Below are 16,100 nucleotides of genomic sequence, written 5' to 3' on the forward strand. Positions count from 1 at the left end.
ACAGAGCAGCTGTATTTGTACTGACATTAGATTACACACAGGTGCACTCTATTTAGTCATTAGCATTCATCAGGCAATGTCTATGGGCAACTGACTGCACTCAGACCAAAGGGGGCTGAATAATTATGCACACCCCACTTTGCAGTTATTGATTTGTAAAAAATGTTTGGAATCATGTATGATTTTCGTTCCACTTCTCATGTGTACACCACTTTGCATTGGTCTTTCATGTGGAATTCCAATAAAATTGATTCATGTTCGTGGCAGTAATGTGACAAAATGTGGAAAACTTCAAGGGGGCCGAATACTTTTGCAATGGATTAAAAAACGCTGCTGGTTGATAAAATAATGCAACCCTCACCTGTCATACTGACCTAGTAGAAATTGTGGAAAGAATAGAAAACAGTTGCAGCGGCTATAGGAAAGAGAAGTGAGGGGACTATCCTACTTGTTCCGTCCATAAATTGAAGGTGTTTAAAGTAATCAAAGATAACAAATGTCCCTGGAGAAGAATGCTGAGTATTTAAAATGTCTTTGCTTTGTTATCTGTAATGAAATATACTATGGTGTAGATGCCAGGTATTAGGGAGCTGCTTAGCGGGCAGTGAGTGACCTGGGACCTTTGGCAAACACTTTATCATATGGTGTGGGACAAAAGATAATTTTGCAAGTGCACCTTTTTTGGAAGACTGAATAAATTATAGCAGTATTGATTTTATCACCTTGGTTGATGGTACCCCTTTAAATTTACAGAAAGGTGCTTACCTACAAGGACTCTATCAGTTAGATGGTGCAATCCTGTGAGACTTCCTGTTTACACAAAGGAGGATGCTGTGAGCACACTGCCCAGCCCAACAGTGACTACCAGATAGCAGTTTGTGTGAGTACTAACAGGCAGAGAGAGATGAGTTTCTTATGGATAGAACAGGTACCTGATAGTTCTTAATAAAATATTGTGTACTACTTTGATCTGGACTAGAGACATTCTATATGTAGAGCCATTTACACTGCATTCTGTGGTGCAGGACCCCCAGATAATCCACAGATCCTGTAGGCAGAAAGCACAGGGGAAATTGGTTTGCAGCTCAAAAGAGCACGTGAAATCCATAATTTTATTGAATTACAAAAATATACAATTGCTGACACCTCATGGGCTACTCTGCTTTTAATGTGTGATTGTAACGATTGTGGAATTATCTCCGTGGTCAGCGCACAAGATGACACTGCGGAAGTCCTCCACAAGCGTATAAAATGACAGAACCCAGCCTTGGTTCAATGCACCTGTAGAGAGAAAGTGAGCACAGAGAAAGAATGTATGTGTGTCCACCAAACTAGTCGCCACCTGGCGACGGTGAACACACAACAGCGGAAACCAAGTGGGAACGCAATCGCAAGAGTGGCGATTGCCAACAGTGACACAATACCGAGTAGAGACAGAGCACAAGTGTAGCGAGAAAGACACAGCAAACAACAATGATCAGAACGCCAAGGAAAATAACAAACGCACTCGCTAAGCGCGGTCGCTGCACGAAAAGCGCAACAGTGACAAAACACGCTAATGGCGCGGTCTCCGCACGAAAAGCGCAACAGAGACAACACGCGTAAACCCTAACTAACCAATGTAACACGAAGATGAATAGAGAACGCGAACGCTTGCTAAACGGTTACCTCACCGAGCCTACAGAAAGCGTTCATTCCAGACAAGACAGACAGAAGAAGTAACCAGTAGCAACCGCTGCTCTGGCTTGCACCCCTAAGACAGAGTACAGAAGGAACCACCGCCACTACCGCTAGGGCGAATGCGATCCAGACAAGACAGACAGATGGAGCAACCAGTAGCAACCGCTGCTCTGGCTTGCACCCCTAAGACAGAGTACAGAAGGAACCACCGCCACTACCGCTAGGGTGAATGCGATCCAGACAGACAGAACGATTTCCTGTCGACCGCCGCTGATGACAAGACAATCGCAACAGATGGACAGACAAGGCAATACAGATAATTACAACCTGACTACGCTAGAAGGAATGCTAGTGCACTCCCAAGGAATTACTCTAAGATAATCTTAGCAAACAATTGGCAAAGGCTGAGACTCCAGGTAAGTTAGCAGGAACAAACCTCTATGACCAGCAGGGAATTCTGGGAGCAAAAGGTATTTATACTGCAAGCCATCAAAGGAAGCAGCTAAGCAATTTGCATGACAAGTAGATGCAAATTCCTCACCAGCAGAGAAACTAAAAATCTGACTGAGCACTCATGAAGGTCGGGTCAGCCCGACAAGGCCCAATTCCAGAGTCAATCCTCCCGAAACCGACCTGGTCGGAAGCAGAAACCACCGAAAAATGCCCATCAGTACTACAAGTCTCAGCGTAACACCCATCAGAACTGTGAATGCCAGAGAAGAACCCATTGACACCCTACAAGCAATACCCACCACCTTCCAGGGACCGTCCAAAAATACCAAATCTGCCACAATACCCATTCGAAGTGTCCCTTTCAACAGAGAAGCCACTGTTGATCCCATCCAGGGCACCAAGAAACATCTCTCCCAGAATCTCCCAGAACGCTTTGAAGCTCCGCAGAGATCCCAAGAGGCCAGAACGCTCACCAGGCCCACATGGAGAACTATCAAGAACCCCTATGGAACCTATGATAATTCTGGATTCAGGATTACCAGGACAACCATCAAGATCAGGGCTTTCAGGGACCACTTCTGGGCATGCAGGCAGGCAATATCAGAACATGTCTCCACCAAGGAAGCATCTGAGCATGCTGGTAACAGAGACACACTTTGGCATTCTGGCTCACAGAGCGCATTGGGGTACACTAGCACAGGAGAAACCTCAGGACATGTCGAGAAACTGCCAACCTCAGAGTCCGTCACGACAACACCAAAACCAGGACCGGGCAGAGAATCATCACGAGTAATGGTCACAAGTACTGGACTTTCAAAAGAAGACTTAGAAGTCTCTGTGACTGTAATTGTATCCAACCAGAACTCATCATTGACTATCCATGACTGAAGCTCCACAAGAGCTGCAAAAGTAGTCAGTATAGTAGCAATGCCTACTGAAGTGGGCAATACCTCAAACGGCCCTGCGGGGCAGGAGGCACCTCCTAAAAGTTCTGCACCCTTTGGGAGGAACTCGGAGACCTCCAGAACATCAAACAAAACTTCAGGAGCATCATTCCCCAAGTTTTCTGACAAAGCACTCCAGGATTCTGAACTATCCATGTTACAGGGCCGAACATCAAATACATTCTGCGGACAGGGTAGAGGTCCCAGGGATGGTTTTACCATACGCTGGGACTGAATTTCATCTTCATGAACAGGATGCACAGGAATATCTAGTGAAACCAACACTGACTCCCTGAGTCTAGTTTCACTGCAGGCAGAAAAACAGATTAAATTAGCTGCAATACCTAGACGAGCCTCTGGGCTCCCTGCAGGAGATTTATTGCAAGGCAACATTGACTAATCCAGAGTACAGGGTGGAAAGTTAGTACTTTCCTCAGAGCAAGAAAGGGACTCACAAATGTCAGTGCGAGTGGACATCATAGTTTCATTTATGGTACAGGACAAGCTCACAGGAACACCTGAAAAACAGGCATTGTATCGCACAGATTCAAACTCCACACAAGCAGAAGAAAATCTTTCAGAATTCACACAGGTGTCAACCACATTAGTACACCCATTAATTTCCGATAGCACAGTGTTTAAACTCACTTGCTTTACCCCAAAAAGGCAGGAACAATCATCTGATAACGGTGTCTCTTTATTGGAGTCAATTGGTTGATGTGTGTGCAATTCATCCAAAATCGTCTGCCACACACAAATCACCGGATCCACAAAACATTCGTCACACTCATCAGATTCAATCAAATTGTACACAGAATCAATACAAGCATTAAGAATTTCTTCGCTTTTTGCGATGTAAAAATCGCAAAACGCCTTCCAATCAAACTCAAACTCCTCAATCAAAGCCCCAATCTCTCACGGAGCAAATGGAGGCTCAAACAACCCTATATCAAAGAAACACTCATACGGGTTGGGATCAGGAACATGCATAGATTTTTTTACTGCTTTAATATAATGTATAATTCTGCCTATAATAGGATCCACATATGCTTTTTGCTTTGGGTAAAGAAACTTGAGAAAAGTCGTACAAATCGGAAATTCCCTCTACACTGGGAATTTCGGTTTGGCTGGTCATACTGTAACGATTGTGGAATTATCTCCGTGGTCAGTGTACAAGATGTGCCCTGACACTGTGGAAGTCCTCCACAAGCGTATAAAACGACAGAACCCAGCCTTGGTGCAGTGCAGAGACAAAACGCGCCAACCCTAACTAACCAATGTAACACGAAAATGGATAGAGAACGTGAACGCTTGCTAAACGGTTACCTCACCGAGCCTACAGCAAGCGTTCGTTCCAGACAAGACAGACAGAAGGAGTAACCAGTAGCATCCGCTGCTCTGGCTTGCACCCCTAAGACAGAGTACAGAAGGAACCACCGCCGCTACCGCTAGGGCAAATGCAATCCAGACAGACCGAACGATTTCCTGTTGACCGCCGCTGGCGACAAGACAATCGCAAAAGATAGACAGACAAGGCAATACAGATGATTACAACCTGACTACGCTAGAAGGAATGCTAGTGCACTCCCAAGGAATTACTCTAAGATAATCTTAGAAAACAATTAGCAAAGACTGAGACTCCAGGTAAGTTAGCAGGAACAAACCTCTATGACCAGCAGGGAATTCTGGGAGCAAAAGGTATTTATACTGCAAGCCATCAAAGGAAGCAGCTAAGCAATTTGCATGACAAGTAGATGCAAATTCCTCACCAGCAGAGCAACTCTGAAACTTGCAGAGTGAAGACAGGTCTCCTTTCCAGGGACCTGCAGAACTCAGACCTACAAAATGGTCAAAAAGCTGTCTGTCTGTACAGACAGCAGAGCGGACCATTACAGTGATCCATTGTAACCCATGCTTTTTGTGATTCAATAAATTTATAATTTTAGTAGTTCCTTTTGAGCTGTGGATCCATTTTACCCGTCGTGCATGGTTCCAGTGTGACAAAAAAAGGAGTGAAAGAGAACATTTCTCATTTATTACCACACACAAGTCTTAAAAGACCATATAATAAAATAAATAACCAAAATAATAACATACTGTATAATTATTTTGAAGTTAGCTTGATTGTATTGTTGACAAAAAGAGCATATGTTGGGAGATCCGTGTTTTTGTTATTTTAATTGATAGTGCTGCTTCTGTGGGATTTTCTTTTGTATTTAAATACCTTGAGTTGATTGGTAGTCAGTTTAGAGCAGGCAGTTTAGAGCTGCCAATGAACCAAGGTGTGCTAACTGTGCACTGTTAATACTTTTATTGCTTCTATTAGATGTATTATGGATTATTATTGTGTTCAATTTTAAGTAACTTTTTTTTGACAGCAGGCTAGTTTATGGGGTTTGCTTTTTCTCATTTTTTCGAGTTATGCATCTGGCCCTGACACAGCACATCTCCATTACTGTTGTATATACAAACATATAGCCTCCTTTTTGTGCCAAATTTATCTCTTGCCAAAAAGCACATTGTTGCTTTCCTAATATCTATGCAGTAATATCAAATGTTCTCAATGGATTAATTGAAAAGAAAATATTAAGGTTAAGTAGAAAGAAAATGAACTCTAAAACTACGTCACTAAACTTGTAGCAAAACAGGTAATTATGTAAAGTCCATCTATACTCCAGAAGCAACATAGCTGTGGGGTTTGGTACCTAGTGCTACCTATAGTTAGAGTGGACCTTTCACCAGAGGATGTCTTTTCATATAAGCCACAAACCTGAATACACAGAAGCACAGGTTAGCTGTAGTCCAGATGCTGTGCAGAAGTATATTTCTAATTAGCATTCAAAGCCACTTCAATAATAAACAAAATATCTCAGAGTGGATCTAATCATATATTTACCCATGCGCATACATTATTTTCCTCCCAAAGTGCAATAAAAACATAAAATATATCTCCAACATAGCATGCCTGGAGATATCTGGCCACTGCAGCCCAGCAGACCCTCCAATTCACACTGCCAGCTGTAAACAGTAAACATAATCTCACCTCTTCCTAAAAAAAGCTATATGGTAAACTTATAATTGGGCTTGTGGTGGCCAGAGTGGGGATTCTTACTATCAGGACAAAGCTTCCAATATCACAGACTGGACTGACCAACTGCTGACAGATTTAATTGCTGCAGAAAGGTTTATTTGTGCTATGAATTTATCATTATCAAAATTACCATACTGTGTTTATTGCATGAATTGGAATCTATACATGCCATGTTTATATTCAAAAATTAATGTTGACATGTTACCCTACCATGCTGCCTACGCCCCTTTTTATTTAATTGATTCTGTCACCTTGGTTGTCTAGCACCTAGGTTCTCAACGTGCAGTATACATACGTCCCTTTTTACTTAATTGATTCTGTCACCTTGGTTGTCTAGAACCTAGGTTCTCAACGTGCAGTACGCATACCCGAGGGGGTACTTCTGATGGTTGTAGGGGGTACTCGGGCTTGATCTATTTAACCAAGAATAACAGATTGAGTTTTAGAAAATGATAAATCTTATTTAAACAACACCAAATTAGTATTTTAGCTAACTAAAAGCAATAGTAAATACTTAGAAATTGTTAGAAACCAATTATCATGTACCACGATTAAATATATATTTGTCAAGGGGTACTTGTGATAATGTTTACTATGCCAGGGGGTACGTGGTAAGTTCAGGGTTTTAAAAGGGGTACATACCAATAAAATGTTGAGAAACACTGGTCTAGCAGAGGATAGAAAACATTCGTTGATGATACAAGGGCCCTATTGATTATTTAATATTATTGTTTGCTCTGGTGCTCTCCTTGGGGTTGTTCTGTTTCGAATTCCAGAGATAATATGCAATCATAGACACAACTTTTCTTATTTTGATTGGTAGTCTTGGCTAGTTTACATCATGCGACAGCCTTCTTTTAAAACATGCTGGCTAGGGCTGAGGGTTCTATTTTTAATAAACACAATGCACAGTGGTTCTACAGATTTTTAAAGCAAAATAAATGAATTGTTATTAAAAGTTATTTGGTAAGCTGCAAAATGTAGCTGCTATGTCCAATCAATATCCTAAACACTTGTAAGTGTATTCAGTTCTTCAAGGACACTTGGAAGTGCGGCTATATTTCTATCAATAGTATTTCAGATTATACATACTGTAATACATTCTGTAACATTTTACCTGTATTTTTCGAAGTTTTTCTTTACCTTCACCAGACTGAATAGCTCCCATTAAAGCAGTATGAAGTGACAGGTCTTGTTGTACAGGTTTCTGGAGAACAGGTCGAAGTTTCGCTTTTGGTCCGAAAAGGTCATGGCTGGTGCCATGACTGTCTGGCTCATCTATTACAGTAGAAAGTATAGTTTCATCATCAATTTTATCTTCCTTCTTAATTACTTTTAAGGGAGCTGATAGTGTTTTTGTAGGTCCAAATGAATTGGCTTGTTCAATTTTAACAGACTTTTCACGCACAGCCATTAAAAAGGCATTTGATGGTACAGTAGATGTGGGGTGAATGCGAGATGGTTCGGTCAAAGTATTCTTTTCTAGCAAAGTTACTTTTCCCATTGCAGTACCATTAAACTGCTGTGTTTCAGATAACGTTTTGTCCGTTTTAATTTCAGTATGCATCTGTCCAAAACTGCTGCTTTTGTTGCCAATATTTTTACTCAGATCTTTGCTTACTTCTTGTTTATTTCCAAATTTGATTTCTGTTTTTGGCTCATTCAGTGTAATGTTGTTTTTAATTGAGGAATTCAGAGGAATCCTTCTGTTTGTGTCTTGCTTGACTTCAGTAGGTTCTAGAGATTTGGTATTTAAAGGTTCTGTGTACTTGAATATTGCTGAAGCAACATATTGGCTGGATGTCCTTTTGGAAGGTTTAACAAATGGCAAATTTTTATTTTCCTGAGTGTTTTTTTCAATAATTATGACTTTCTCTTGAGAAGCTGTTGATAGCATTACTGGTTTGGGTTTCTGGGAGACATAGACCTTTTCATCAGTAGCAGCTGGCAGGCCAATATTTCCAGTATTCTTGATTTCTCTCACTGCTGTACCTGCATGTTTAGTTTGTTTGTCACTTAAAGTAGGTTTTAAAAGTGGCAGTTCTGTTCGCTTTACTGTGTTTTCAATAATAATTACATTTTCCTTTGGAACTGTCATTGATACTGGTTTGATCTGCTGTACTCCATTATCTGGCTCATTTAATTTACTAACAGATACGTGTTGTGTTGATCTAGTTGTAGATGGATAATTATATTTTTTATCGACAGTTTGATTTGAGTTATAGTTCTTGACAGACACATTCTTTTTAACAGGCAGGTCTTTTGTATCCCCTCCTGTGGTATCCATAGAACTTGATCTCCAAAACTCCTTAGCTCTCTCAACCAGAGGTTTCTCTACAAGTGGGCCATCTGGGTCATTACTATAGTATGAATCTTTTTTATCAAAAGAAGACTGTGGGCTTATTAGATTCCCTTGATCATCAATTTTGATGGCACTAGCTGTAAGTGAAACAGCTCTGTCATATTTTTTAACATCCGGTTTGGGTGGAACCACAGTAAATGTGGTCATGCCAACTTTTGGTTCATAAAGCTGTTGCCTCCACATAGAGGATTTAGCAACTTCTGCTATCTTATTATTGTTTCTTTGTGGAGGTTGACTTTCTTTCATTTCTACTTTTTTGTTGTCAGACATTCGGTTGAGACTTTCCGTTGTTGACTTTGTTTCACTTACTGCTTTAGGAGTGGGAACCGACACAGAAATAGGAGATGATGGACTTTCAATGGCATTTTGGAGTCTGTGGGATGGATTAGATCCATACTCATTTTCAGATATTTGTGACTTCATGTTTTTTGCAGACTCTTTAAAAGTACCAATAGTGGACTTGACTGTAGGTGAGGTAGGTGACTGGATATTGTTGTAGGAAGTATTCATTTTCTTTGCTACACTTTCACCATGAAGGCTCACATCATTGTTGGTCAACACAGAAGAGTGCTGTGTCTCTGAATGTTTATTTACAGGGTAGGCAGTGTGAACATTAGACTTCAAAGCACCTGTGGTAACTTCAGGAATCTCATCAATAATTGTGACAGGAACAGCAGAGTCACTTTGTTTGAAGTCATGAGGCTGACCTGATTCTTCTCTTGATGAGCTTAACTGAGTACCAATATGGCTGCTTACATTTTTGTCCCCATCCTCTATATCTGTAAAATAAGAAGTAAAAAAAAAATTAAAAACAAAATAGCTTTAAGATATATATCTTGAAAAACATTTTATATATAGTATATCACAGTAAATTTCTTAAATGGAGAAAATAAAATCTAAATAAAATCATATATTAGAAAAGCATATATTAGAAATAATTCTACCTTGTGCACTTGAACAAAGTAAAGAATACCTAGTGTATGATTCATCAATTGTATTAAACAAATGTTAATGATGAACAAGATAGCATATAGCTGAGGCTCACTGAGGCATTTCACTATAAAAAAATCTTACACAATGGCAAGATTGAGCACATAAACCAGATGGAGTAGTCTTATGAATCAATAAAATCTCTCACAGGGAGACATTTTTAATGTACATATGAACTGACAGAGATATAGAAGGTGACATATTTATATTCTTTTAAACTGGCTTTCTTGCTGAGCCTCTGTCTCTAATGCTGAGGATACACGGTACGTTTCTGTACCGTGTATCGACCAGTTGATCATGCCGCTCAACCCGCGCCCACTCGATTCCCGCCGGCGGACAATGGCAGGGAATCGAGCGGTGATAAGGAAGCGCCGGCGGGGACGAGCAGCAATCGATCCGCGCGGACGAGTGGGGTGCGCCGACAAATCAGGCAGCAGTGGTGCAGATCTGTGAAATGTATCAACAAAGAGCAAGATGTAAATAATGATAAAAGATCCACAGCTTCCGTTCAGCTATCTGCTTAAATTGTTAACGCTATATGTGTCACTTTTACATAAAGTGCTAAACTTATAAAATCTTATCAGTTCTTAATTATTGGCAATGTACATATATATATATATATATATATATATATATATATTTATTTTTTTATTTAAAATAAAAGAAGATACTTAAAGCTGGATTAAACTCAGTGTAAACATTATATTAAAATCAAAACATTTTTTTTATTTCGGAAGCCCAGAGAGTTGCCGAAAACTCCAGAGACTCCCTTTGTCAGTTTTAATTTCTGATCCGCAGCTTGAAAATCAAAAAGGTAAAAATAAGGCTGGAATCATGCTTTAGTTAGAGAACACAACTGTTTGAGTTAAATCCCACTCAGGGGAGGACTGGGACCTTTTGGCCTGGGGGGAAAAACACAAACTAGAGGCATTCCCAACCCAAATGCATATGAACACACTCCCCCTCCCACTACCTTCCTGACGCCTAATGACAAGACAAGACAAGACAAGACAAATAACATTTATATTGCGCTTTTCTCCTGGCGGACTCAAAGCGCCAGAGCAGCAGCCACTAGGGCGCGCTCTATAGGCAGTAGCAGTGTTAGGGAGACTTGCCAAAGGTCTCCTACTGAATAGGTGCTGGCTTACTGAACAGGCAGAGCCGAGATTCAAACCCTGGTCTCCTGCGTCAGAGGCAGAGCCCTTAACCATTAATGGCCTACCTCCCCCTCCCCTGCCAGCCGCCAACCACACCGCAAGAAAAAAAAAAAGTAAGTTCTCAGGCTCCGCTTTAGCACCTATAGAAATATCGGCATTGAGCCGTAATTTGGGTAAATAGTGGGCACTGCGCTCAAATTACGGCTCAATGCTGATATTTCTATAGCAGCTATGGTGGCACTCAAGCATCAGGCGCTAGCGGGCGCCCAAATTGCCTAATTCGTTCCCTCAAGCAGAGCAGATAATTGAAATCAAAATGACAAAAAAAACACCAAATCGATAAAAACTTCCTCGGGCTCTGGCAACCTAACTGTCTCCTCCAGACCTCCACACAGCTTACTTGGTGGCGTCTCCCAGAAGCAAAGGATGAGGATTTCTTCTCCAGCCAGCCAGTAAGCCAGCCCAGCAGGCTCAATCTGACAGGCCCACAGGTGACAGGCAGCAGGTCGCCAAAGCCTCAGGCAGGCTCAGCAGCAATGGCTCCAGGTCCAAGCAGGGGGCGGAGTCATGTCCATCAGCGTGAATGCTCACATGAGTGAGCACTGAGCAGCAATGAATGGCTCCTGGTCACGGCAGGGGGTGGAGTCAGGTCCAGACCTTTAGTGTGAACAATACACGCTGCAGGCACCAAGGCACGCACTGGCCACGTGATTGGATCGGAGAGCCAGCCAGCCAGGCCGGCCCGGCGCACATGCAGCATCATCATTCATCATCCTCATCCTGAGCCACCGGGCCGGCCAGAACACCCAGTAAGTGTCTGTGACAGGGGACGGGTAGGGGGCCGGCTTAGAAGTGAGCGATTATACTAATTTTCAAGACTGCACAAACAGTTCTCTGACTGTCGCGCTGCGGTGCAGTTAGCGGACCGGCCCTAATTAGTTAGGAAGAGGTGGCCCGGGGGGAAATTGCCCCCCATTCCCCTGGGCCAGTCCGTGCATGATCCCACTTTAATTGGAAAAATGAAAGGAAAGACAAAGTTTTGAGTTTTGTTGGTCAAAGCCTACTTCAACAAGAACATCTGGTGAACAGCTTGATAACATTGTAGGATATAATAAATAGTAATCAAGTTGCTAAAAATGGTAGAACACATTTTAGTTAATTGCGCAAGAAAGTCAACTTAAAAGTTGACCATTTTGCACAATTAACTATAGTGCATCATACCCTCTTTTCAGCTTGATTACTATACATAGGCATTTTGGATGTACTATAGTATCATAGCTTGGTTATTGCAGACACTATTATCTATATCGCGTATATTCCTTATTGGGGGCAAACCATTTTTTTCTGATATAATAAATAGCCCTCTAATTGATGTCACGATTAAAACTGTAAAATAAATAACAATCCTCAATGAATACCTCAAAGGGGTAAGAGAATAATTATAAATGCTGTCTTTCATATGGAATGTGACTCAATTTGGTGATGAAGATATAGCACTACTTGCACTTTACTCATCATGTTAGACTAAAGTATCAGTTAACATACAGTAGATATATTTACTCCCAGAAGGTGTCAATGTCCCTTATTCCAGAATTTGGATAGCACTTCTAACTGCAAGGCCCTTATTAAATTTACTTTTTTTCCTAAAGGTTCACCTTGGTGATATTTTCCCACATTATTAATAAAATACATTTTCAGCCAGCAGCAAGCCAAAAAAGTATTTTCGTCTACGTTATGTATTATTTCAATTGCAGAGTGCGGAAAAGTTATTTTAAACATACCATAAGCTGAAAAATTCTCTCTTAGGACTAAACTGTCCTAAGAGATAAAGTGAATTGAATAAGGGCCCTGGGTTCTTAGTTAAATTATTCCAGTGTAATCAAGATATTCACTTCTGATAGCTTCACAACTTCATTTGTGCCGCCCATAATTTTTCATACCCCTGGCAAATTTTGACTTAAACTTACTTTTATTCAACCAGCAAGTAATTTTTTGACGGGAAATGACATAGGTGTCTCCCAAAAGATAATAAGAGGATGTACAAGAGACATTATTGTGGGAGGAAAACATTCTCAGCTTTTATTTACATTTGAACAAAAAGTGTCCAGTCCAAAATTATTCATACCCTTCACAAACTGTCACAGTCTGTGGGAAAATCCAAAGTTGTATACCATTCCAAATAGTCCAAGCTGTTCTAAAGCATCCTCATTACCCTGAACAATTGGAAACAGCTGTTTTAATCAACTCAACAGGTGAAAAACAGCAGCTCTCTGCAGTTGGTTTGTGGACAGTCATGACTAAGACAAAGGAGCTCAGTGAGGACCTGCAGTTGTGCATTGTGGCTGCTCACAAGTCAGGAAACTGCTACAAGGCCTTTTCTAAATGTTTTTAAGTTCCAGTGGCTACAGTGCAAAGTATTATTAAAAAATATAAGATGTTCCGCACTGTGGAAAATCTCAGAGGATGTGGTCGGAAGCCAAAACTGAAACCTGTGCTGGCCAGGAGGATAGTGAGAGAGGTGAAAGAATCCAAGGATCACCACCAAGGCCATACTGGTGAATATGGGCTATGCTGGTGGCAATGTCTCAAGGCAGACAATCCAATGGTCACTGCACAATGCTGGGTTCCACAGATGCAGACCAAGGAGGACGCCACTTCTCCAGATAAGGCCCACAAAAGCTTGCTTGACCTTTGCAAATGCTCATCTGGTTTAAGAAGACTTCTGGCCTTCTGTGTTATGCTCAAATGAAACAAAAATGTAATTGTTTAGTCACAGTGATGTTTACTTTATTTGGCATAAAAAAGGAGAAGCCTTCAACCCAAAGAACACTATCCCCACTGTCAAACATGGTAGTGGGAACCTAATGCTTTAGGGGTGTTTTTCAGCAAAAGGACCAGGGAACCTAATCACAGTAAACGGCACCATGAGAAAAGAGCAATACATGAGGATTCCCAACGACAACATCAGGCAGTCTGCAGAGAAACTTGGCCTTGAGCACCAGTCGATATTTCAGCATGACAATGACCCAAAACACATAGCAAAAGTGGTGAAGAAATGGTTAGCAGACAACAACATTAACATTTTGGAGTGGCCCTGACAGAGTCCTGACTTGAACCCAATTGAGAATCTGTGGAGGGAGCTAAAGATCAGGGTAATGGCAAGAAGACCCTCCAACCTGAAAGATTTGGAGCTTATTGCTAAAGACGAATGGGCAAAAATACCTGTGGAGACATGCAAAAAGCTGGTCTGCAATTATAGGAAACGTTTGATTGCTGTCATAGCCAATAAAGGCTTTTCTATTGATTCTTGAGAAGCGAACACTCACATTCCAGTGCAGGAGACTTTGGCGCAGCCAGCGCCACCATAGACTGTAATAGGAATTACGGCTATAGTGGTGCACAGTGAGTAACTTCAGTGCCGTCAGAAGACGGAGCTGAAGTTACTTTTAAAACACTGTAATTCGGCCTCCAGCAATAGCTGGAAGCCGAATTACATAATTCCCAACTATCCACGTCGACCTAGAGGGGGAATAGTAATTAACCTCACCGGGAACTTGTGCAGCAGCAGGATAAGCCAAGTCTTCCGGCGGCGAATCCTCTCATACTTATGAGAAGGGTATGAATAATTTTGGACTGGACACTTTTTGCTCAAGGTAAATAAAAGCTGAGAAATGTTTTTTTTTCCCACAATAATGCCTCTTGTACATAATCTTTTGGGAGGCATCTATGTCATTTCCGGTCAAAACATTAATTGCTGTTTGAATAAAAGTAAGTTCGCCCGAGACCTAACAGTAGGAAACCTTGGCCCATATTCAATTACATTTTCTTTAGCAGATTCTCAGATGAGATGTTGTCACACTGTATCAACAAAATACCCTTTTAGTTCTCAGCAATCAAAAATAGTAAAAATTATTTTGATATTACATTTTGCCTACTTACTACTTCTTCAATTGCAAGCTGTTTTGTAGCTAAAAGAAAAAAAAACATCTTCTTGGAGAAATCACAAAGGGAATAATTCACCGAATAAGGGCCCTTGAATGCTGACATTATGATTGCATCTGCACATACAACTTGTACACTAATAGAAGCATTTTTCCATTTTTTTTAAAAAAAGCTTAGAGAGTAATAACCTACAATTTCACAAAACAAAAATAACATTTTGGGCACTGATGAAGAGAAAATAAAGACCAATAAGAAGGAGAGTGTCTTCATATTTGGAAAGGTAAAACAGTCACAATTTTACCAAAAAAATAACATAAAAAGAAAAAAATACCTTCTGAATCTTCATCCAGTTCGGCTAGTGTCGACTGGAACTGTGAAGTGATGAAATAATCTTCATCTCCATTTTGAACAGATATTGCTTCATCTGCCCTGGGCGAACTAAAGAAAAATATTATTATTATTGTTTTATAAAGTACCACATATTCTGTAAGTAAGAAACAAACAAAGCATACATAATTATATATACAAAAAAGGTAGATCAGTGCATCACCAGGCAGTCTCTGATTGGGTACTAACAGAGACGAGAAGAGACCCCCAGAGTGTTGCATGTGCTTTGAAGGGGATTCCAGAGGAGGGGTATGGTACGTGAGAAATCTTGTATACGTGAATGTGAGAAGGTGATTCTAGAGGACAGAAGAAGGTTGTGCGCAGACCTGAGATTGTGGTTGGGGTGGTATCTAGTGAGAAGATGTACAGGGGAAAAAGATTGTGGAGAGCTTTGTGGGTTACAATCAAATGTTTGAAATTAATCCTCTGCTTTATTGGCAGCTGATGAAGAGCTTGCCATAGAGGAGCAGCAGAGGAGAAGTGAAAAGAAAAATGAATAGGTCCAGCAGCTAAGCTCAGTACCGATTTAGTCTAAATGAGATACTATAAAAGCATGTAATAACATTTTAGTAGTGTCCTGGGTGAGAAAAGGTTGCATGCAAAAAATGATTTTGAGCTGGAGATGACAGTATTTAGTTAGAGAGTGATTGTGCGGAACAGATGAGAGAGAAGAATCAAATAATACCACTTAGCAACACACTAAAGTAATAGGGGTGTTATTAACATTTATGTCGGTCAAATAAGTGGACAGAAAAGGTGCTGCCAGAGTTGGTGGAAAAATAATTACCATATAAACTCGTGTATAAGCCGAATCTTTGAGGCCCAAAAAATGGCCCAAATGTGGAGGTCTTGGCTTTTACACAAGTCAATAGTTGTTTTGCGGAGCCACGGAGTGACGTAGTATGCATGACGCACGCTGGACAACCGGCATAGCGTACTAGCAGCAATTTTATCACAGCTCGCAGAGGTGTTTCTATTGAGGAGGAGTTACGGTACTTGGTGGCCATATGGGAGCTGATTCCACCTGCACTCCTGATGTACACCAGTAGCGCTATCTTTTTAGCTGTCTTTAACCGGTTTTTGTAGACAATAAA

The 16,100-nt window shown here is 40.9% G+C and overlaps 1 protein-coding gene across 3 annotated transcripts in view; it reads right to left on the reverse strand.

Annotated features, from left to right (window-relative positions):
• COBL (cordon-bleu WH2 repeat protein) overlaps window positions 1-16,100 on the reverse strand; it is a 609,262-nt gene that overhangs the window by 37,379 nt on the left and 555,783 nt on the right. For all 3 annotated transcript variants that reach the window (XM_068236528.1, XM_068236529.1, XM_068236527.1), the window contains 2 exons: window positions 14,951-15,057; window positions 7,286-9,309 (listed from right to left, as the gene is read on the reverse strand). In XM_068236528.1, coding sequence (XP_068092629.1) covers window positions 7,286-9,309; window positions 14,951-15,057 — 2,131 coding nt within the window. The remainder of the gene's footprint in view (window positions 1-7,285; window positions 9,310-14,950; window positions 15,058-16,100) is intronic.

The sequence above is a fragment of the Hyperolius riggenbachi genome, chromosome 5, assembly GCF_040937935.1.
Source record: "Hyperolius riggenbachi isolate aHypRig1 chromosome 5, aHypRig1.pri, whole genome shotgun sequence".
NCBI classification, from domain to species: domain Eukaryota; kingdom Metazoa; phylum Chordata; class Amphibia; order Anura; family Hyperoliidae; genus Hyperolius; species Hyperolius riggenbachi.